Source organism: Ranitomeya imitator, chromosome 5 (genome assembly GCF_032444005.1).
Source record: "Ranitomeya imitator isolate aRanImi1 chromosome 5, aRanImi1.pri, whole genome shotgun sequence".
In the NCBI taxonomy this organism is placed as follows: Eukaryota; Metazoa; Chordata; class Amphibia; order Anura; family Dendrobatidae; genus Ranitomeya; species Ranitomeya imitator.
In genome coordinates, this window is record NC_091286.1 from 300,128,605 (window position 1) to 300,153,872 (window position 25,268).

General features: G+C 41.3%; 1 protein-coding gene across 1 annotated transcript in view; it reads left to right on the forward strand.

The window, feature by feature from the left end:
• Positions 1–25,268, forward strand: part of PREP (prolyl endopeptidase) — a 142,921-nt gene that overhangs the window by 71,400 nt on the left and 46,253 nt on the right. The window contains exons 9-10 of the mRNA XM_069726297.1: positions 17,179–17,376; positions 24,241–24,344. Coding sequence (XP_069582398.1) covers positions 17,179–17,376; positions 24,241–24,344 — 302 coding nt within the window. The remainder of the gene's footprint in view (positions 1–17,178; positions 17,377–24,240; positions 24,345–25,268) is intronic.

A 25,268-nucleotide genomic window follows, 5' to 3' on the forward strand; every position in this document is an offset into this window, starting at 1 on the left:
ATTATACGTTCATGGCCAAAATTTTTGGCACCCTTGAAATTGTTCCAGAAAATTAAATATTTCTCCCAGATAATTATTGCAATTACACATGTTTTGTTATACACATGTCTATTTCCTTTGAGTGTATTGGAGCAACACGAAAAAAACAGAGAAAAAAGGCAAATTGCAAATAATTTCAAACTAAACCCCCCAAAATGGTCCTCACAAAATTGTTGGCACACTCAACTTATTTGGTTTCACACCCTTTGGAATCAATAACTGCAATCAATCGCTCCCTATAACTGTCAACAAGCTTCTTACACCTCTGAACTGGAATTTTGGACCACTCTTTTTTTGCAAACTGCTCTAGGTCTCTCATATTCGATAGGTGCCTTTTCACAAAAGCAATTTTTAAGATCTCTACACAAGGTGTTCAATGGGATTTGGATCCGGACTCATTGCTGGCCACTTCAGAACTGTCCCGCGCTTTATTTCCATCCATTTCCAGTTGCTTCTTCAAGTCTGTTTGGGGTCATTGTCCTGCTGGAATCCATGACCTAGGACACAAACCTAGCTTTCTGACACTGGGCTCTACATTGCGACCCCTTGCGTAAACTTCAGATTTCATGATGCCTTGCACACAGTCCAGGCACCCAGTGCCAGAGGCAGCAGCACAAACCCAAAACATATTTGACCCATCACCATATTTGTCTGTAGGTACTGTGTTCTTTTCTTTGTAAGCCTCATTCCATTTTTGTGAGACAGTAGAATGATGTGCTTTACCAAAAAGCTCTATCTTGGTCTTATCTGTCCACAAGACACTTTCCCAGAGGGATTTTGGCTTACTTACAAACTACATTTCAGCTTTATTATGTCTCTTTGTCAGCAGTGGAGTCCTTCTGGGTCTCCTGCAATAGCATTTAATTTCATTGAAATGTTGATGGATAGTTTGCACTGACACTGAAGCACCCTGAGCCTGCAGGACAGCTTGCATTTCTTTGGAACTTGATTGAGGCTGCTTATACACCATTTGGACTATCCTGTGTCACAACCTTTTATCAATTTTTCTCTGCCGTCCACATCCAGGGAGATTAGCTACAGTGCCATGGGTTACAAACCTCTTGATTATGTTGCGCACCATAGGCAAAGGAACATCAAGATCTCTTGTAACCTGGACTTGTAACCTTGAGATTATTGATATTTTACAACAATTTTGTTTCTCAAGTCGTTAGACATTTCTCTTCTCCTCTTTCTGTTTTCCGTGCTTAGTGAAGCACACACACACACACATCGCAAAGATTGAGTAAATTTCTCCCCTTTTTATCTGGTTTCAGGTGTGATTTTCATATTGCCCACATTTGTTGTGTGCCACAGTTGAGTTTGAATGAGCATCTCATGCTTGAAACAGTTGTTTATCCATAATTTTAGAAACGTGACAACAATTTTGCCATACCATTTTTGAGGTTTTGTATGATATTATGTCCAATTTGCCTTTTTTTCTGTGTTTGTTTTGGGTTTTTCCAATACAAACAAAGGAAATAAATGCGTATAACAACTTGTATAATTGTCTGGGAGAAAAGCTTTACTTTCTGGAACAATTTCAATGGTGCCAACATTTTTGGCCATGACTGTATGTGTAAGAAGAGTCCTAAAAATAAGATAATCAACCATTACTGCAACATATTTTGGTCCACTTTGCTCTAATAGCCACCTTTTACCGTCTAATTTTGAAAGAATCGAGAATAAACCAAAAAAGTGTTTTTAGGGCATGCAAAACTAAATGGCCAACTGTATAGAATATCTAGCATGTACTGCACATGTGTTATAGATCGCACTAATCTTCTAATGTGTAATCTAAAATGAATTTGTATGCAGAGCAAAATTTCCATTACGCTTCAAAAGCTACACAAGATGTTCCAATTAGCAAAGACGAATCGGTGTAATTGCTTTCTGAATACAAATGCATTTGATAAGCTGTGTTCAACCTTTTAGGCTCCGCAATAAAACTAATAAAACTGCAGACAGCAAATCTGTCCAGAAATCGATAAGTCAGTCTGGAATCTTTTACGTAACATAAGGAAATATTCATGTGAGGAGTTGGGTTTATTCTAATTTCATTGTATTTGCAGTATCATTATTGAGCACTTTTTTTTTTATTTTTTAAAAAAAGCATAAAGCATATGGAAGATTGATCCGTTGTAAAAAACAAACTTTTATTAACCGGTTGAACATTTTCTTGTTATTGATGCATAATGTGATAACCAAGTTCTCTCAAAAATGTTGCTATTTTTAGTGTTTGCATGCCAGTTTCTGGTACTTCCAGCAAATTGGACGGAGCCGTGGTAGAGCCGGGACAAAATGTGTCAAGGACTCTCTGACAAATTTATTTAAAGTAGCTGCATTCCGTAGCCCAGAAATGTTACTACTGTGCCTGACTGTAGTAGCATTTCTGTTGAGGTGCACGCCACTGATGAGATGCGCCTAATTACGGTAAGTGGTGTGCACCTCTTCTCCCAGTCTAATCCCTAAATGTGTTTCATTAACTTCACTTTGTGTGACTTTTCACTTGAGAGGAGTCTCAAACAAGACATAGGCGGCCGGGGCTGCAGTCGCTGTCCTGCAGCATCCATCTCCTTTTCTGCAACTGGATGTCATCTGGGTGCGGTGCTGCAGTTACTTACTCTAGTTTCTTGCATTGCTGCCCTCTAAAGATATTCTGGATCCATGGTGATAGACCCTGCAGGAGAGGTGAGCACAGCATCGGCACTCTGCTTCTATCATCAGCGGCAAACATAGAAGCAATGAGTGAAACCAATGCTTCCCCACAGCTTCTAGCACCACCCAAAAATGAATCATCGTCAGAGGTGGCGATAGAAGCAGTGAGTGACAAAAGCACTGACCTCTGTTGACGATTGCTTTAGGGTGGTGCTGAAAGATGTGGGACAGCAAGGGTTGTGACTCACTGCTTTTATCTCGACCCCCTGAAAATGTTTTGTTTTACAGATAGAAACAGATTGCCGAGGAGAAACATGAAGCGCAAATAGGGTCTTATCGGCGCGTATTGAAATTGTAGTAATACAGCACATACTCATGCGCGACACATCTACTATGTTCTACTTATAGCAGCTGCTACGATACCTACAAAGATTTAGAACTTGTGGTATTGGGATAGTGGGTTTTATCTGCGCTGCTGAAATTCTGGTAAAGGATTCACCAGTCAATGAATAAATAATGTGGTTTATTGTCAACGTGTTTCAAAGTCATCAGACTCCTTCAGGACAGCCTCATGTGGATGTGGTTGTCAAAAGATCCTTTACCGGTTGTCCTCGATGGATCCTTTACTGTAATTTCAACAGCCCAGAGAGAACACACGATCTTATACCACAAGAGAAGAATATTTCCGGCGCTGCACTCGCCTCTCTCACTGCATCTGTCACCATGGCTTCAGGACATCTTCAGAGGGCGGCGATGCCATAAACTCTAGTAAGTAACTGCATCCCCAACCTCATGTGAGGACCCTCTTGAGATTTCTCTCAAACAAAAGGTAGTGAGGTAAACCAATACACATTAGAGATTAGCAGAATAGGGAGAAGTGTATGGTATTGTACAATAAAGCTACGGTAATTACGTACAAAAGTGGTCCTCTTTATAAAGACTGGCATGTGAAACACCATTCTTCAGTAATCTGGGCCTTTATTTATATCTAATGAAGAGGGAGACATATAATATAGAAAATGTCAAATTCAGGCGCACAGTGGCATTTATACAAGATAAAAATTACATATGCGTGACAAGTAAGTTTGCAAAGGCACAGGAAACCAGAAACTTTCACTACGCATTCTTATACATATGCCAAGGTGGAGAGTATACTGGCAGACTATTCTCGTTTCACAGCCTTATCAGCCATCTTGTTACAATAGTCTATAATTGCAGATATGGTATATTAACATGTGCTCTTAGTGTGCTTACCTGGAACTGGTTTCCTACTCTGGCTCTATAAATAGGCATTTTAATTACCGTGGAGGATAGTGTGACGCTTTCCATGGACATCCAGCAGAAACATAAAAATGAAGGTTTTTTTTTTCTAATTTTCTGCTGTTTACTGCAGGATACAACAATTTCACCTCATTACCAGCTTTGTTTCAAGGTTAATCAAGGGACTAATCATTTGTATTCTTCCTATGGTGAATCAGCCTTTCCACAGCAATCAGAAACAGTTGGGGTTAATTAATTCAGCAGAGACTTGGGCTAAATTTAGTGTTCTTAAGAAATTTGAGTTCAGAGGAAAAGCCATGGTAATGTAAAGTTTTCGGATGTTTAATGTCTGTGTATGAAGCTGTGCCTTGAGCATCCTTAATGTGTACAAGCAACTCATTTTTAAAGAAAACTGATCTAAAAGGCCCTTTAGTGTGGATTAAAAATATATGAAATCTGATTATTAACTTATATGGAGCAATATTATCTCTTGAAGGTACGAGCCCCAAACTCCAGGACAGCTCTGTTGAGAGATGTTGATACGTTCTTTTAGCCAGGCTTTCTTGTATGGGTATGAATCGCCACATACAACAACCTACGTAGCTTGAAAAGTGGCAGCTATGTGTGTCCACGGACTTACTGGAAGCACAGCTACACGGAGAACATGAAGTTATACTGTGTTTTCCCCGCAGTTGCTCCCTTCGAGCTGTTAGAATTACCGCTCACTACATCATGAATTTTTTGTGATCCCTTCCTGTGAACCCTGTCTGTCTGCTCTGCAGCACGTGTGTGCAGAGCAGGCTGTCAATGAGCGTGACTAAAGCACGCTTACCGTGTGTTCCACGCCGACTGGAACAGTTCCGTACTTTGCCCAAATGACTATAAACGGGAATCTGTGGAGGAAAAACCTAATTTTCTCCCTGTAACTTCACTTCCAATAAGTTTGCCAGATGTGATTTAATCGCTTTGCACCTGTAGATTGCTATATCTGCAAGTGAATGTTTTTGGAGGTGACCGGTTTCCTTTAAATATACACTCATTAGAGTTGAGCAATAAAATTCAAAGGAACCTGGACTGGTGGCTATGTCGTTATTTCGTGCCCATTGGACCAGAGCACTGCGATCCTCCTACTACCCATTGGCATCCTTAGCACTATTCTGATAAGACCTCCCCACAGTGTCATTCTATGAAGCAGAAAAAGGTGCCAGGGATGTCACATGTAGTGGTAGGTTCACAGTACTCTGGTTCGGCCATCACAAATTACCGACATGGCCACTGGACCAGGCTCCTGCTAATGTTTTTGCCCTACTCTAAAACTAATTACCGTAATTTTCCTCCATAGATCTCAATGTTTTCTCTATCACCATCAAAAGACGAGTACTTGGGTACCATCATGGCTATGTTACATTTAGCAGGATGATCAGTTACATATTTTTTATTCCCAAAGGATCCTTATGTAGTGTTATACATTGTATTCAGAGTAAGTGCTTAACCACTCTCTGACCTCGGACGGGATAGTACGTCTGAGGTCAGATCCCCTGCTTTGATGCAGGCTCCGGCGGTGAGCCCGCATCAAAGCCGGAACAGCTGACATGTGCCCGCAATAGTGGCAGATGGAATCGCGATTCACCCGCCGCTATTAACTAGTTAAATGCCGCTGTCAAACTCTGACAACGACATTTAAATAGAATAACTGGCCGGAAATGTGCGCATCGCTGACCCCCGTCACGTGATCAGGGGTCAGCGATGCGTTGGCATGAGAACCAGAGGTCTGTTGAAGACCTCTATGGTTGTTGATGCTAGATTGCTGTGAAATGCATTAACGGGCGATCAAAAGAACATATCTGCACCAAAATGGTATCATTAAAATCATCAGCTCGGTGTGCAAAAAATAAGCCCTCACCCGACCCTAGATCACAAAAAATGGAGACGCTATGGGTATCGGAAAATGGTGCAATTTAAAAAAAAAATAATTTTTTTTAGCAAAGTTTGGAATTTTTTTTTACCACTTAGATAAAAAATATCCTTGACCTGTTTGGTGTCTATGAACTCGTAGTGACCTGGAGAATCAAAATGGCAGGTCAGTTTTGGGATTTTGTGAACCTAGCAAAAAAGCCAAACAAAAAACCAGTGTGGGATTGCACTTTTTGTTCCCGTTTTCTAGTACATTACATGCTAAAACTAATGATGATGTTCAAAAGTACAGCTCGTCCCGCAAAACATTAAGCCCTCACATGGCCATATTGATGGAAAAATAAAAAAGTTATGGCTCTGGGAAAGAGGGGAGTGAAAAAGTTAAAAAAACAAAATATCCCTGGTCATGAAGGGGTTAAAGTACCACTCTGGGATTTTTTTTTTTTGGGGGGGGGGGCTTGTTTGGTTTTTTATTTCAAGACCGGATAGGTATCAGTCATGTATGTTCCCTGTGTATGGTAAAATACCTTACTTAGTGGTCACAGTCTTTTGCTATCTCAATCACAGTGCCGAGCCTTCTCCACCATTCGAAGTTATGACTGGCTGGAAGTCACTCCTAGCGATTACCAACCTTCAGTGTAAGGTTGGGATCACACATGCGAGAAATACGTCCGAATCTCGCATGTTAATCCGTCACTCAGGAGCTGAGCGTGTGGCTCCATGTATTGCTATGTGGCCACACGCTCAACTCGTGAGTGACGGCGGCAATGCCGGGTATTAGCATGCGAGACTCGGCCGTGTTTCTCATATGTGTTATCCCGGCTTAAGAGCTTATGGCCTTGAAAATATGGACCAAGCACGGACCGCTAATGCATAGACTGGCTGCGGCTCTTCCGACCCGAGCGTGGCTGCCTCATAGAAATATCTGAATCTGTCACGCTTGGGTCAGAAGAGCCTCGGCTAGTCTGTACATTGCAGTTAGAGATCGGCCATAGATCCATGGGTGTCTGCATGAGCCCTGAGTCTATGAAAGCCTCATTCTAAGTCTCATAGACTTACATTGAGAAGTAATTTCCAGTACACCCAGCAAAAACTGGAGTGATCTGGCCAGTCACAACTACGGTCAGGAGGAACAGAGTACCACTGGGAACAATAGACCGGTAAGTAGTTTACTACACACAAAGAATTTATTTCTGATACTTATCCAGTGGTGAAGAAAAAATGACTATAAACCCAGAGTGTTCCTGTAAGCATGCATATTAGATAATGTTGAGCTAACAGCCATCTCTCCATTGACCTCTCTATTAACTTGCGAGCTGAGGAAATATTATATACCATAGGATCCGTAACCGTCTTTAACATTATGTTAAATAAAAGCATCAGTTCCAAAAATGTGCAATGAGGGTGGACATTTATAGCATTTATATCTGTTTATACATATGCGGATATTTTTCCTTTGTTAGCTTGCATTCCATTTTTTTTCCTGTTTTTGTAGTGAAAGCCTATAATCTTAAGATTGTGTAGTGAAGTCAATTTGTTTCCAAGGGTGCTGCAACAAAAATACGCAACATTTGGATACAGCGTTGATACGTTTTAACAAGCTCAACATGAGTTGTTTCAGCCTCTGTCAGCAGTAAATCCTTCATATTTTTTTTTTTTGCAAGCAGTTTTTGCTGAAGAAAATTGAACAGTTCTGTAAGAAATACTGGTAGTGTGCAAGCAATGACTACTGCTTCTTCCACTTCTGTGGGGGGCAGAAGTTCTCATGCACGACTATTGCTGCCATAAACAGTAAATGTGAACGGTGGTCTTGTCTGAGTACTTCCTCTCTATTCACATAGGGGACACAGGAGCTATGTCCTCATTATTGATGAGGGTCCCAACGGTCAAACACACAGCATTATGCTAATAAGTGTTGTATTAATAGAAGAAAAAAAGATCCTAATGGAAAAGTGAAACTAAAGTGCTAAATTGTTATTGCTCTATAATAAAAAAAAAAGTAAAGCACTTGATTATTATTTTTTTTTTTAAAGAAGACCCTTCACCAAATTTTCCATGTTGAACTGGACACACAGTGCAATAGTGGCTGCAGAGTGCCTCTCCTTTGCGAATATATTGGCAGTTAAATATTTAGCACCTAATGGTGTTATTAGATGGTTTTCACTGGGGGGCGTGTACTTTTTCTCCCTTTATGACGCTGACCAATCATATGTGGGCAGCAACATAGAAGTGCAGGACTTGTGATGTCATTAAGGTCACATAACCTGTGTCCACAGATCCTGCCAACCAGAGTGTGCAGAATAAGCACTGAAGATATGTTGCACAGCACAGACGTGTGGAGCTATTAAGCCGGTTGATATTTCCACTGTGCTGTGTAATATATCTTCTGACTGGCAGGATATGTGGATCATGTGACCTTGATGACATCATCACACACAAAGAAAAATTACATTCCCCCAGGGAAAACTTTCTATTACTAAGCTGAACTTAATTAAAGTTAACTCATTAGGTGCCACTGATGACTAATATCTCCGCAACAAAGAGGTGAAATAAAGTGTGTGTATCTGTGTTTATAATATATATCGCCTGCGCAGAAGATCAGTCCCGAAAATGGCAATACAAGGGCGGACAGTGTTTGCGTAACCACGCGATCGTGAAGCGCATGTGTGGCATTACAGCGCCGACCAGGTCAGTATGATGCTGATTGGAGGGGGGTGATAATGAAGTGAGGAGGCAGTGAATTCTTCCAGTCATCACATGCCCCAAAAACCTGGAAGAATTAATTAACATAAAACATAAAAGATTATAAATACATTTCTGAATGTCTACACCACAGCTATGAGGCATACAGGTAAGACTGGTTTAACCATTCAGTTACCTGTATGCCCATAATAGGTAAAAATCATCCAGAGGGTGACCGATTACGTCACTTTTACCAGTTCAACATGAAAAATTTGGTGAAAGCTCCTCTTTAGTAATAGAGAAGCAGTCACATAATCCCTGAAGTTCAGTGATTATTCAGAAAGCTGTGACACGACTTTTTTATTTTTACTTTTTTAGTTCCATTTCACTGTAAACCAACATGAGATCAGTTGTATTTAGTGTAAAAGGTTTCTTTAGATGAATAGTCTACTGCGTGTTCTGATGAAACCACTTTGCATGGTCCTGTTTTCACCGATCTATTCCATATTCATCACAATCAAAATCTTGCTTTGCCGAATTGAGGTCATAGTGAAGTCTCAAAGAGAAGGGATCATAACCGCAGATAAGGATGTGTACCTTTTATTAATGTCTGCTTCACACATTTGGCCTTTTGTGGTGGATTCATTCTGATCGCTGAGATGCTATCGTAAACTTTTCATTCTTGCCTTTTCATAAATCCCAGTCCAGATAAATAGATTTGATTATTCCTGACAAGGAAATTGCCCTTTATGAAACAACATCGGAATTCCTGCATGACACGATTCAGCATTTACCTTTATAAAATCGGGAGCCTTATGAGAACATTATTTACTTCAGATTAGATTTATTGTGTTATTTACTGTAATAACACTATTGCAATAAAAGTAGATTTTTTTTGTACTCAGTTGATGAATAAGCATTAAAAGTTTTTTAAAAAAAAAAGGTGTAAAAAGTGGGTTGCTATTCTATCTATTGCCCAAATCACAGTTTTGACCATTCAAAAGGAGTTGTACCAAACAGATTGTTTTGTCTAAGGCTGGGTTCACATTGCGTTAGTGCGTGTCCGCTAACGGAATCCGTTACATGGCGAAATTGACACAATTAACGCTATGTAACGGATCCGTTAGCGCACCCATTGACCGCAATGTACTAACGCATCGCTAACATATGGCTTTTTTGGCATGCGTCAGCGATGTCCCGTTATTTTCGGACGGACCTCGAACGCTGCTTGCAGCGTTCAGGGTCCGTTCTTCGCTAGCGCAGATCGGGCATCTGCGCTAGCGGGATCGCCAAACCCAATCCCTTTTTGGACATTGCGTTAGCGCATTCAGCGTATGCGCTAAACAGATTGCACTAACGCAATGTGAACCTAGCCTAAGGCTACACTCACATTACGTCCTGCCCTCATGTCAGTAGCTATGTAGGGGCTTCCGTTTGAAGCCCTGGAAAATGGGATTTGGATTTTTGTGTTGATGGAGACATTTATGTAATGATGCAGATGCAGTCAGTGTCCCCTGACATCAATTTCAGCCATATCCACCTATTTGGGCCAACTTTAAATTGCGGTTGACTGTCTTGATGCCCACCTCAAATAGGCGGATATGGCCGAAACTTATGTGACTCAGTCTGCATTGCTACAGTCAATGGCCCAGTCAGCACATAAACCCCAATTCCGTTTTGCAGGGTTTCAGGCGTAAACCCCTACGAAGCCACTGACGCGAGGGTAAAATGCGATATGAACTTAGCCTTACACTAAAACCTCTCATCGTAACCAGCTGATGACTGTGGGTCCATTTCATTTGTTTCTTATTACATTATGGTTTAGATGTATGCAGTCTGCAAGAACAGACAATTTGGGTTTGGATCTGATGGCATAAACCCTGACAATAACTAGAGTACAGTCCCTCACCTGTTCTATCGGTATGCACCTGTACCCAAATTGGCCAGAATTTCTTTTATGTCATGTTTGTGCAAGAATCAATGATTTACTGCATCTAGGAACCTAAATCAAAGAAGGCAGTGACTATGACGTATGGAGCTGTTAACACTGTGACCTAGATGCTGACCGATGTCAAGGTCATTGTGAAACGACCTATTGTGCATGGTGTAATCTTGTGTTATCTATTTTGATATATTCACACCTTTACAGATGTAGTCATTTTTAGTACAGGGGACATATAATATAAATTATTTTTTCATTATTTTCATATTCTTGATTCCAAAATATTGATGCAATCAGTGAATATGGTGTTACCTTTCCTGTCCATTGTGTCTTCAAAACTGGGTGAGTCCATTTATCAGGTTTAAGCGATATTCACACATTTGGGTTTCACTTTCCAAGTACACCGGCCACTCCTGATCCTAACTCAACAGTCTTATTAGGAAGGGGAATCGATGCTACATATGCAGCTAATCTATGCACACACGCCTGGGCTAGAGTGAGAGCTCACTTTTCCAGACTCAAACTCAGGACCTCTAGTATGGCATACAGGAGCTTTAGCAATGTGTGACGGACTGCACTGCTAATTATAGGAGGGCTTTCCTACCTAAAGATTTAAATGGTTTTCCTTTTCATTAGAGGTATATTCTCATGGAGCATTGAGATACATCTCAATATATCAGTACGTGTTGGTATACTTTTATATTCGAGGTAAAATAAAGATCTGATTTTTTTTCTTACATAATTTCTAAAAAAAAAATATTAAAAAAAAATATATATATATATATATATATATATATATATATATATATATATATATATATATATATATATATATATAATTGTCTAAGGTCCACTTCCGTCTGTTTATCTGTCTGTTTGTCTGTCTGTCTGTCACGGAAATCCCGCGTCGCTGATTGGTCGCACCCAGCCGGCCGTGACCAATCAGCGACAGGCACAGTCCGGTCGCGAATTGGCCCCTCCCTACTCCCCTCCAGTCAGTGCCCCCTCCATACTCCCCTCCAGTCAGCGCCCACATAGCGTTTTAGCAGTCCGTTAAACGGACTGCGTAACACCACGGCATAGCGCGGTGTAACGCAGTCCGTTAACGCTGCCATTAGCCCTGTAAGTGTGACCAAATTTTTACTATTGATGCTGCCTATGCAGCATCAATAGTAAAAACATATAATGTTAAAAATTATTTTAAAAAAATCATTATATTCTCACCTTCCGGCGTCTGCGGCAGCCTTTCCCGCTTCTCGCGACGCTCTGGTCCCAATAATGCATCGCGAGACCGCTACATCATCACGGGTTATTGCCGCAAGGTATTACTGGAAACGGAGCATCGCTAAAGGCCTGGGCTGGATTCGGGGGCCGCCGGAAGGTGAGTATATAACTATTTTTTATTTTAATTCTTTTTTTAACAGGGATATGGTGCCCACATTGCTATATACTACGTGGGCTGTGCTCTACACTACGTGGGCTGTGCTATATACTACGTGGCTGTACAATATACTACGTGGCTGTGCTATATACTACGTGGCTGTGTTATATATTATGTGGGCTGTGTTATATACTGCGTGGGCTGTGCTCTATACTATGTAGGCTGTGCTCTATACTACGTGGGCTGTGCTCTATACTACGTGGGCTGTGTTACATACTGCGTGGGCTGTGTTATACTGCGTGGGCTGTGTTATATACTACGTGGGCTGTGTTATATACTACGTGGGCTGTGCTATATACTACGTGGCTGTGCTATATACTATGTGGCTTTGCTATATACAAGGTGGGCAGTGTTATATGCTATGTGGGCTGTGAGACTCTTTTGCCCGGGCCCTCAAAAACCTGCAGCTGGCCCTGGCTTCACTGATTGGTTGCGGACGGCCGGCGAATTTCCGCGGGATTTGAACCACACTTCGCTAATTGGTCGTGCCCAGCCAAATCCTGTGTATTCATTGCATTATTCTGAAATCTTCATAAATAAACTACACACATATTCTAGAATACCCGATGCGTTAGAATCGGGCCACCATCTAGTACATATATAAGCACTTTTTAAAATAAATGTCATAAACCAGTAAATGATATGAACATATTTGTATTCCACTGATCATAACAACATGTACAATACAGAAAACAGATTTGTAAATGGCATGATTGCTTTTTTTTTGTTAAATTCATATAATAGTTCAACAAAACGTAACGCTTAAATAAGTGTTCGGCAAAATAGCATTTAACAGAGTATGTCTTGTCTCGTAAAATAAATAAGACTTCCTATAGTGAAGCTTGCGTAAAAAAATTAAATAAATTGTATGACTGTTACAGCTATGAATGAACAAATAAACTTCTTGTCATTTGAACAAGTGCATCACAAATATGTCATTGTGTAAATAGAAAAAGATTAAAACTTGAGAGTCTTCAGTGGTTGATACCTTTTTAATGGCGAACTGAAAAGATGGTAACAAATTGCAAGCTTTCGAGACTACACAGGCCTCTTCATCAGGCATGGAAAGGCATCAGCCAATGAGGACTTTCAAATTTTTATATTTTTCTATCTACTGGCTAACACTGTAGAAAGACATATGTTTTTCCTGTATTATGTGTGTATGATGTATTCGCATCATTCATTATACGGTGCATGTAAATATTGTGTTTATATGCGCATGGGCTCTGACAGTAGTGGATTTGGGGTAAACACCAGCGCTGCATAAGGGTCATTCCCTGTCCGTGCCCACCTAACGGGTATATACAAGGCTGTTGAGTTTGCATCCTGCGACCCACAATACTCAGACCACGACACACTGAAGTGTGACTGTAACCGACGTGTGCATCCTTTGAAGGATGTAAAAAGTCTTTACACTTTAACAGATAGCAGGTGACATTATGCTGTATTATTTCTGAATTTTAATATCTTTTCTCTGCTTAATTTTTTTTTTTTTTTTTACAGTGACAGATAACTATTGTGTTCTAACAGTGCAGGCAACATGATTGCACCAAACATGCTAATAAATAAATTCACACATAAACGTTGTGTCCTGGGAACAGGATTTCTGGTAGAAAGACATTTTGGTTTCCACAGGCGTCTCCCATACATCCAGCTATCAGGAAACCTTTTAGTACTGCATGCTTATAGTCTATTATTTATAGGGAAGCCAATGCTTAATGTATTCATAATCAATGCTATTACTGGTAGTATTCAGCAATATTTTATCAAACTTTCATTAAAGGGAATTTGTCAGCAGGATTTCACCCCCACCAACCTATTTATATATGCATGTAGCTCTTTCAAAGACAAGTTCATAATATCTTTACATGGCCCATCTGTGTCTCTTTTATTGAGAAGTCAGTACTTGAATCGAGGCTGAAGTTCTTTAACCCTGCTGTTGTCTTCGGTCAAAAACTACCGACCTTGAACTTCAATATTCTTTAAAATATTCAAGATGCGGCTCTGAAACCCGTGGCCGACCGACCCATCCTCATTTAAGTCAATCAACCACAAGTTTCAGAACCGCATCTTGAACACCCCAAAAGTTATGTAATCTGCTAACAATTTTGAAGATCACAGACTTTGATTCATCAAGCTCTTTTCTTCCATAAAACTGCTTCGGGTGTTGCAAAATTGTCATAACTTTAAATTGCGCAAAAATGTTTCTACTTTTGGTGTTTTTATGCCAGTCCCAGCCTAGCGTAATTTTACAGTATGTAAATGTGTAGCTCTGAAAATCCTTTTGGTCACATCCAAGCCTGAGGTATACAAATGGTATTTGTTTCTACCATAACAGAAACATAAAGTATATGGCCACTTTCACACAGAATAAATGTGCAAGTGTAATAATTGTACTATGATTTTCCAAAATTGAAGTAAAAACACAGCAATTTTACATTTTTGGAAAATTGTGGCAAAAGGACACAGCACAATTTCATCCAGTGGCCATGGCCTTTAAACTAGGCCTTTAAGTGTTTAAAGGAAGCTATCATCAGGAAATGACCTATTGGTTAAAAAGAGAGAGCCTGCAATTTTCACACTGGCCACTGGGGCTTTTTTTAGACTCTAACGTTCTGTGTATCAGGAAACAATACATGCATAGCTAGAATGATCAAACCCTGACCCTGTCTTTTGTATTGAATGAGCCTGTGTATTGTCATTGTACATTGAAGGGTTCAGCTGTAACATTGCCTATTGTGATTGGTGGACGCTTTATCAGATGTATATAGCCATGTTATCCTTCATTGTAATCTTACCTTTGATGATAAGAAGTCTAAAGGTACCGTCACACTAAGCGACGCTGCAGCGATACCGACAACGATCCGGATCACTGCAGCGTCGCTGTTTGGTCGCTGGAGAGCTGTCACACAGACAGCTCTCCAGCGACCAACGATGCCGGTAACCAGGGTAAACATCGGGTTACTAAGCGCAGAGCCGCGCTTAGTAACCCGATGTTTACCCTGGTTACCATCGTTAAAGTAAAAAAAACAACCACTACATACTTACCTACCGCTGTCTGTCCTCGGCGCTCTGCTTCTCTGCTCTGGCTGTGAGCGCCGGGCAGCCGGAAAGCAGAGCGGTGACGTCACCGCTCTGCTTTCCGGCCGCTGTGTTCACAGCCAGTGCAGGAGGAGTGCAGAGAAGCACAGCGCCGGGGACAGACAGCGGTAGGTAAGTATGTAGTGGTTGTTTTTTTTACTTTAACGATGGTAACCAGGGTAAACATCGGGTTACTAAGCGCGGCCCTGCGCTTAGTAACCCGATGTTTACCCTGGTTACCAGCGAAGACATCGCTGAATCGGCGTCACACACGCCGATTCAGCGATGTCAGCGGGAGATCCAGCGACGAAACAAAAGTTCTGGCCTTTCTTCCCCGACCAGCGATATCACAGCAGGGGCCTGATCGCTGCTGCCTGTCACACTGGACGATATCGCTAGCCAGGACGCTGCAACGTCACGGATCGCTAGCGATATCGTCTAGTGTGACGGTACCTTAACTGGAAAATCTCCCTGAAAGTACAGGAAGTGTGAGTTTAAAAAAGCCCCAGTGGTCAGTGTGAAAATTGCAAGTGGGTGTATATACCGTATATTTTTTTCACAATCATGAACAACTGGTGACTAAAGCTACGTTCACATTAGCGTTTTGCGTGTTTGTGTCGGGCGATGCAGCGGCGACGCATGCGTCATTCGCCCTTATATTTACCATGGGGGACGCATGGACATGCGTTGTGCTGCGTTGTGCGACGCATGCGTTTTTTTTGCCGCAAGCGTCGGACGCAGAAAATGCAACAAGTTGCATTTTTCTTGCGTCCAAATTTCGGCAAAAAACGATGCATGCGTCGCAAAACGCAGCGTTTTTGCATGCGTTTTGGTGCGTTTTTATTTGCGTTGTGCGTTGCGTCGCCGACGCAGCGGCGCACAACGCAAATGTGAACGTAGCCTTATATGACCCAAAACTCATGCATAAAGAAATGTTAAAGCCTCCAATGCATTCTTTAAAAAAACACATCATTTTTTTAGCTGGAAAACTTCTTTACCCTATTTTCAATCACTCAAATTTGCCCTTGGATTACACATTGAGTATGAACTGACCCTTGATTCACTTCACATACTCCACATATAATACTCACTGCTTTCCTGAAAATAGGTTAAAAGAGAGCAATGTTTTTTTTTTTTGTTTTTTTTTTAGAATCCATTGGAGGTTTTACATTTCTTTATGCACAAGTAATGTGTCATACGAGTCACCAGTTGGTCATGGTTGTGAAAAATGGGAATTGGCTATGTAATGTCTCTCTCAGCATAACTAACCGAAATTCTCATTGGTATTTAGGTTTCGATAGGGTAAATTTTCATGCTGTTACAACATATGGACTTGGGTTCAGATAGTCCGTTGCTTGTATAATTGTTCAGAGGATCAGATAGACTTTATATGATATGCAGGTGCCGTGCTTCAGATGTTTTAGGAGAAAGTATTAAATCTCATTTCTCTAGTATTTCAAATTACTCCATTAAGGTCCCCAATAGTGATGAGTGAGTGTACCCGTTGCTCGGGTGACCTCTAAGTATTTGTTAGTGTTCGGAGATTTAGTTTTCATCGCCGCAGTTGAATGATTTACAGCTACTAGACAGCTTGATTACATGTGGAGGTTACCTAGCAACCAGGCAGCCCCCACTTGTACTCAGCCTGGCTAATAGCTGTAAATCATTCAGCTGCTTCAATGAAAACTACGGTAAATCTCCGAACATTAACAAATACTCGAAGATCACCCGAGCAACGAGTACACTCACTCATCACTAGTCCCCAATAATGAGCCGTTTGAGTTATGTAGAGGCTCAAAAATTGCAGAGAATTATTTGTCAAGCCCTAATTTATAGAATTTAAGAAAATCCCCCAGTGATAAAACTGAAACATTTTAATAGAGTTATTCTTGTTGAAAAAGATAACCGTTCGAGTGTCAATGGGTCGTTTTTATGTCTGACATCGCTAGGGCTCCCATTCTTGGATCTCCTCCGAGGTTGGGTGTTGTTTTTACCAAATTTTTGAAACTCCCATTAACCTGTCAGATTAGAAAAAGAAACTGTGCATGACCCACATAATAATCATATTCGTTCTTTGTAGAATGGCAGCAAGATGGCTACGTTTTCTGTTTCAAATTGGATTTGGTAGCACATTATTAAAGCTATGCGTTTTCTCTTTTCTTAGAATGGGCATCCTGTGTTCATTCCCAGTCTCTGGTGCTGTGCTACCTCCATGATGTGAAAAATGTGTTGCATCTGCATGACCTTCCTTCGGGCAGCCACATCAAAACGTTCCCCTTGGATGTTGGCAGCGTTGTTGGGTACAGCGGCCAGAAGAAAGACTCTGAGATCTTCTACCAGTTCACTTCATTTTTATCCCCTGGTGAGTAGTTGTCCTGTTTATCCTCGTGTGCAAACTTCTTTTACTACTTTACTATATAATATCCTAGGAATTTGTGAAAAGTCTAGCATCCATAAAGAGTAAGCATTCAAGGCTTTCTGTGGGCCACAAAGATATGTAATAGATGCTGCTGTATTTTTCTCCTATTCTGGGGATTTTAGCTTTACATTGTGCACCTGTTTGATGTTTGGATCTGCTGGATCTATGCTTCTGTCTTCATATACAAGATCCTTGTTTTGTCAATTATCATGGAAGCCAAATTCAGAACACCGGGCCTGTGTGTGGGTTTGCTTGGTTGTCTACAAGTTTAGTGCTCTTCAGAGAGCTGTAAACTAATGCAACATGAGCAACAAGGGAGCGGAGCGGAAGCTGTGGAGACACAGGGAAATAAAGAATGTTCTGGTGGTAATAGACCTGAAACAGATTTCTTGTGATCCCTGCCACTAAGATGGCCTACCAAATTAAAAAAATATATATCTGGTTCAACTGACCAAAATAGTAAAGGGAACCTGTCACCCCCAAAATCGAAGATGAGCTAAGACCACCAGCATCAGGGGCTTATCTACAGCATTCTGGAATGCTGTAGATAAGCCCCTGATGCCGGTGGGCTTAGCTCATCTTCGATTTTGGGGGTCACAGGTTCCCTTTAAAGGATTTTTTCCAGTTATTTACACTAAAGTATACACCAATCAGTCATAATATTAATACCACCACCAAGTGCCGTGAATAACATTTATCTTGCTATAGTGACACCTGTCAGTCCCTTTAATTAACACAGGCCAAACTGGCCCTCTCTTCTTGCTATACGTTTAATTAGGGCTAGAATACGAGTGGAGGGACAGTCGATGCATGAGCAGGGGTGCCAATTCTCGCCATCTTAGGGTGCCAACCTCCGCTAATAGGTAGGTGCACAGACAGTTTGCTATCAAGGGTCAGTGCACTCCCTTCCTTACACCGGCTGAGTATGACTGGTCATTAATTCAAGCACAGCCACTCATTACACTATTTTTGGAATAGTCAGGCAACTATTTTATTGAGGTGCCCTAGGGAAATTGTTATACTTCCTTTATTGGGGCATTGTGTTATAGGGCTAATATTAACTTATTACGCCACATCTAACACGCATTAGAATTTGTTCGGATGTTGGCGATATAGGTATTCATACAGCAGCTACATCAATCTACTATACTGCTTATTCCAGAGGGATATAGGTGTTATACCTAATAGCCTACCCTCTAGTTTTACTAGCCCATCAGGAATATATTTATCTAATATTGACTTGCGCACATCGCACTTTCACCTTTTGAGTGGGTATTTAACATATTATTTTAAGAAACGTATTAAAAGTTATATTTTAGCAAGGGTTTTTTTCAGTTAGACATTTAGGGTCACCCCTATAATTATCTATTTGTTAGGCTAGGTTCACATTGCGTTCCTGGCGTCCGTTAGACGGACTACGTTATACCGCGTCATAACGTGGTCTAACGTAGTCCGGTAATGCTGCCATTGAATGCAATGTCGGACGCATCGCTAGCGCACGCCCACAATGGGCGTGCGCTAGCCATGTGTCATCATCAAGTGATGGACCCCGAAACGCGGGCTGCAGCGTTTCCGGGTTTGTCACTGCTAGCGCAGATAGAGCTAGCAGATGCTCTATCTGCGCTAGCGGGCTGCCATACCGGCACTTGCGTTAACAGCAGCCCGTTAACGTATGTATTTAACGGGCTGCTATTAACGCAATGTGAACCCGGCCTTAGGCTGTTAAAGCGAGCCTGTCACCAGGTTTGGCCGCTATAAGAAATGGCCACTGCCTTTCAGGGCTTATCTATAGCATTCTATAATGCTGTAGATAAACCCCTGATCCGATCTGAAAGATAAGAAAATTAAGTTTTATTATACTCACCCACGGGCGGTCCTGGTGTGGTCCGGTTCGATGGGTGTCGCGGGTCTGGGTCCATCGCCTCCTATCTTCTTATGATTGCTTCCCTCCTGCTTGCTTCATGGCTCCCGACATTGCGAGGAGGGCAGAGCAAAGTACTGCAGTGCGCATGCGCTTGGCCTCTCTGACCTTTCCCGGCGCCTGCGCACTGCAATACGTTGCTCTGCCCTCAACATGGCAGATATGTACTCCTGCACAGGAGCGCGATACCGGGGAGCCATGAAGCAAGCAGGAGGGTGGCGATCATAAGAAGATGGGAGGCACCGGACCCAGACCTGTGACACCCACCGGACCGGTCCGCCCCTGGGTGAGTATAGTAAAACATATTTTTCTTCTCTTGCAGGTCGGATCGGGGGCTTATCTACAACATTATAGAATGCTATAGATAAGCCCTGAAAGGCAGTGGCCGCATCTTATCGGCCAAACCTGGTGACAGGTTCACTTTAAGACCTATTCTTTACTTACAATATGTTATGAAGCTGAGCAATATGGTGGCTCAGTGGTTAGCACTGTAACCTCACAGTACTGGGGTCCTGGTATAAATCCCACCAATGACAACAACTACAAGGAGATTGTATGTTCTCCCCGTGTTTTTGTGGGATTCCTCCCACACTCCAAAGATGTACTGATATGGAATTTAGATTGTGAGCCCCATTGTGGACAGTGATGATTATATCAGTATAGTGCTGTGAAAATTAATGGTGCAATTTATTTTTGTCTCTCACACTTTGCACTTCTTTTACTCAGTGTACTTACTTGAGTGTAGTTGAACCTTTTCTTTGCTTCTCTTCAGCCTCCATCTGGATTCCTAGATTTATTCCTGCATGTTTTTCATTATGCTCTGCAGTCAATCCCATGATCTATCAGCGCTGCATCAAATGAGCAGCTAGAACCAGTACCTTCTCTGTTTGCTGTGGTAACTCTGTTTCCCTAAATAAGCTGACATATTTAGAATTATTCAGTCTGGAGGCTGAACAGTCATCTTTTATATTCTAATTGTGTGACACGAGCTGTGCAGTTATCATCAGTAACTGTGATAGGTTTTTCGGTCACCCATGTCGAGATGTTCAGTGGTATAGGCCATGTAGTTTCTTAACCAATGCTAAATGTTGACTGAGATGGTATTCCTCTTTAGATAACATAGAGCCTTGTAATGTAAAGGAACCACTAAATTGGGTAAGTTTATTGGGAGACTAACTATAGGATGAATTTTTTAAAAAATGACTGTAGTGCTGCTACGCTGCTCACATACTGGTGCCAGATACCATAGGATACTTGCATCAAGGTTTTGGTTTGTATAGCCCATGCCTTCGATATCAGAGCATTTCTCTTGTGATAAGAGGACGTAAGCCATATTAGGTGGATTGTTTTAACTTTATGACTGATTGGTGAATTTTTTTCTGATTCAATAGAAGACTGTGATCAGTGGAAAAGGCCAAGCATATGAGCAAAACAAAAGGAGACTGTATTCGTAGGCAAATGGCATTTAGGGTCTAAATAAAGAGGTTTCCCACCATTGGACAACCCCTGCTTAATCAATTCAGGGCTCATTAGGGAAAAAATGTAGCTCGTTAATATTTTGTCAAAGCAGTCTTCCACTATGATAAAATAGTAAAGGCTGAAGCCAGACAACGTCTGCTTATCGGCTACAGTGGTCATGTCACTCAACAATGTTACATCATCTGCTGTTTTTATTGTCTTTGGAATCCTGAATTGATTAAGCAGATGTTTTCCAGTAGTGAACAACCCATTTGAAAAGTGTCATGTCTTCTGTAACTATCCCTACAGCAACAGCAGCATTTAAGGCACTTAGTTTAAAAGGAATCTGTCAGTAAGATCAACCCTACGTCTATATTGGCATGCAGGTCATAGAAAGTTTAACAAAATGTTGTAATCCAATGTCTTATTCCAGGGAAATCCACATTTTTGTTAATATGTAAACTAGCTTTTCAGGACTATGGGCCGGACACTGATCTGCATGAGAATCTGCCTCCAGAGATTATTTTACATGAAAAGGGAACATTACCAATGTGAGACATGTAGATCAGGCCCAATTTTGTGTGCGCTTCTGTTCCTCTCCAGAGATTCTCACGTAGATCAGTCATTACTTGTCTCACACTGGGTAATTCCTCCTTTCATTTTCAATAAGCTCTGGAGGCAGATTCTTGTGCAGATCAATGTCTGGCCCATAGAGCTTAACAGCGCATTTTCATATTACGAGAAACATGGATTTCTCTTGAAAAAAGCATTGAATCACAGATATCAAGGTATCATTTTATTAAACTCTCTTTGATCTGCGTGCCCTTATAGACGGAGTAGGAGGCTTAATCCTAGTGATTGATTCCCTTTAATACCACCTATTTTCTCACGCCGATTCGACAGTATGCTGTGACTGGCAGCTAGGCTCGGCTCACTCGCACGCATACAAGTCTATGGGTGCGAATGAAACTTCGCACTGCACTTGGATATCACCGGAGTGCAGTGTGATTCCCACCGATACCAGCAGCAGAGGTGATGGAGAAATCAATTTCTCTGTCTCATCCACACATTCGCAGCAGGGCAAGAGCCGACGGTCATTAGGATATTGCATCCAATGCTCTCGCATCGGATGACATACGCTCGTGTGACTCTGGCCTTAGCATCTAGCTCAGGCTTTGAGTATATCTAAAAGTTTGGCCATACTTTAACTAGTTAGACTACGTAGTGTCACACCGCTTTGCAAATGCAATAGTAGCGCCCTGTTGTCAACTGTTTCATACATTTCTCCATCACAAAGCAGAGTTTTTTGAAAAGAAGCTCTGTACTAGTTTGTAATACTTACTTTAGGCTATGTAGTGTTATAGTCCATTGCAGTTTTATAGGATTTTTAATTTAGTTGTTGCTACTGAACAAGAAATAACATAGCAGTACTCATCTATATTTTCTTTATTAGAGCTGACGTCGTGCACTATAACGGCTTCATATAGCTTTCATTTTATTTCTATCCATTAGTTTTGACTGTAGGTAAAAAAAAAATCTTAGATGCTGCTTCAAAGACGAAGACAGTAGAAGAGTTCAGAGAGAATAAGCTTCCTTCAGGGCTGAAATCACACTTGCAGTTTTTTTTGTACAGTTTGTTTGAACCAAATGCAGAAGTGAAATTAAGGGGGAATGGAATTATGAAGACATGACTTCTGATTCCAAAAACGCTGTGTCAATCCACCCTCTGTGTTTGTTCAGATGGGACATATTCTCTATATTGTGGCCACCATTTTGTGATATATACTTATATATAATTTTTATTAATATTTTTTTCAAGCTATTCCGGTTTGTCTAATTTCTTGTAATATGAAGTGGTGATGAGGTTATAGAGAGTAGAGATCGTTAGTAAGAATGGCCATCCAATGTAAATACACAAACCTGTTCATTAAATATGGCACTTCCTTCATATTGAAACCAGTAATGCCTCAAAATGTACCGATACCACTGCCACAGCAGCTTGCACCTGTTTTGTTGGGCTAAACTTGGCAGTGTTTTTTTTTTTTTTTTGTAGCATATAGTGACTGCCTCTATAGTTGGGTGAACACTCCTCCCATCGGCGTAAGGGCTCCTTCAGACAATCATATTATAAGGACCTAAGGCTGGCTCTCTGGCCTGTCACATCTGCAAATTGTGGACATGAGTGGCTTTGTGAGCAATATCATATGCTCATCCGCATGTATCAGATAGGTGCATTAGATCCTACCCTTTAAATTTAACTTTTGAACCCTGGAGAAGTATGTCTGATAAAGGTTAGTGTCCCATTAAAGCAATATGCGCCTTGTCGTGGCACAAATTGGTCAGTGTTCAATGTTTGTATATTATAACGGTGTCTTCCACCATCTGAGATGGCCACTGTACTTGCATGAAAGACCCCTATGGTATCCTACATAGGCATTGTTTAGACTTACTTCTGCCTCATATTCCTCTGCTGTAGCCATCTCGCATGAAGGCGGGCCACAGAGAAGGCATTGAGAGGAAACTCAGGTCGTCAGGCAGGTATATGTGCGAAATGTGTAGTCCATTTTCAGTGCCAGCGCGTGAGGCTCTCTATTGAGGGGTAGTTTACCACTTAGACAACCGCTTCTCAATCACCATAATTCCCCCTCACCTATTCTCCCCAGACTTGCATAGCATTATGTCATGTGAACCCGGCAGCCTCAGACAACACTGACATCTGGAGTAAGTCAGAGAACAGCAGCACACTCTTACTTCTGAGCGTCCATTTCATCTGAAGTAAGTGAGAGGGGAAGGGATTGCTGACTGTCTGCAGGATTCGTTCTACATAAGAATGTTATGCGAGCCCTGGGAGAGCAGGCACCAACATCACTGTAATGGAGCCTGCATCGGAGACAAGTATAGCTGCTTTTATTTTACATGGGGAACTATGGTGATTGAGAAGGGGTTTTCTGAGTAAGAGACTACCCTTTTAATATTCCTATTCACATTTTTTCCAATTTTAGAAATAGAATATTCTGTTTGACTTTACTGTGCTTTTAACAACCAGGGTTATGGGATGTCAGTCATTGCCTCTTTCTTGTGAGACCAATTACAAAAGTTAATTCTTGTACTCATGATAAATGTGATTGCCGGAACTTCTATTTTGTATGGTTGCGTTAGTTTTAATTTTGCAACATTCAAGCATTTACATTGCTCAATTTCCGTCTTCAGCCTGGAACCTTTATAAGGATAATTGAGCAGTCTTTATAAAGGGCTTCATTTTCTTCTGAGTAAGTGCTTATAAATTATTCACTGCATAAATGTACCCTAGGCTGTTTTGTAGCGGTGCACAGCTTTTGTCATTCATTACCGACCATAGTGCTTTCAGATCCATTGTTCCTCTCGTGATCTATGTGTACACAGTTGACGTTCCGGAACTCTTGTTTTAGGTATTATTTATCACTATGACCTGACCAAAGGCACACAAGAGCCAAGGGTTTTCCGGGAAGTGACCGTCAAAGGATTTAATCCGGCGGACTACCAGACAGTGCAGGTGATTAACACAGAAAAGACTTTGTATATTTGCATAGAATATTGTGTCTACTTTCTAACTTTCAGATCTTTGAAGCTTCCGCAGCCCTTCTCTGATTAATGGGCATCACGGTAAGAGGGGCATAATCTGTCTCGAAATAGGCAGACAGCTGACTGCATATCCACTTCATTTTACTTGGGACATGCCACTCACTCATGTCCTGTCATTCCCGAGGAACACAGTGTGATGATGGTTATAGAACGACATCTATCAGCTTAGAAGTCGACTGAGCGTTAATAGATCAATGAATGAATGTCAAAGAAAAATTGCTTCCGCTGTGGCTTGTAACCCATGTTAGCAAGAGTCTGCAGTAAGATGAAAGTAGTTCTGCAAGCACCTTCTCTCCAGGATCTCAGGGAATCCTATAAATATATATACTTGTTTATATGGAGACAGCTATGACTTCAATCCTGCCTCTCTGGAGTGCTAGATTTCTGTACTTTAAAACAAAAGTGACAGTACTCATTACTTCCACAATAAATATTGCAGTATCTTAACTCCTCATTCTAGTATAGGTTCTGATTTGTTCCCATAACAAATGTGAGCAATCAATGTTCCTACAGCCCTCCAACAAGGTGAGGGTCTTTCACAGTTTTCAACGTGCAATTATATATATCCACAGGAGAGTGGATGCTCTATTCACCCAGGAAAATATCGACCCACCGTTCTTTTTATTGCAGGGGTCCCAGACAGTGATTAGACCCCCAATGATTATACAGTGTGTCCGTAAAGTCATGGTGCACTTTTGACCAGCCACTGGAAAGCAACAAAAAATAATAGAAATGTGAAATCTGCTCCAAATAAATGAAAAACTCTCCCAGTTTCATACCTATTCAGTGCAGTTTGATGTGGGCTCCATTTGTTGCCCTACACCCATCCAAACGA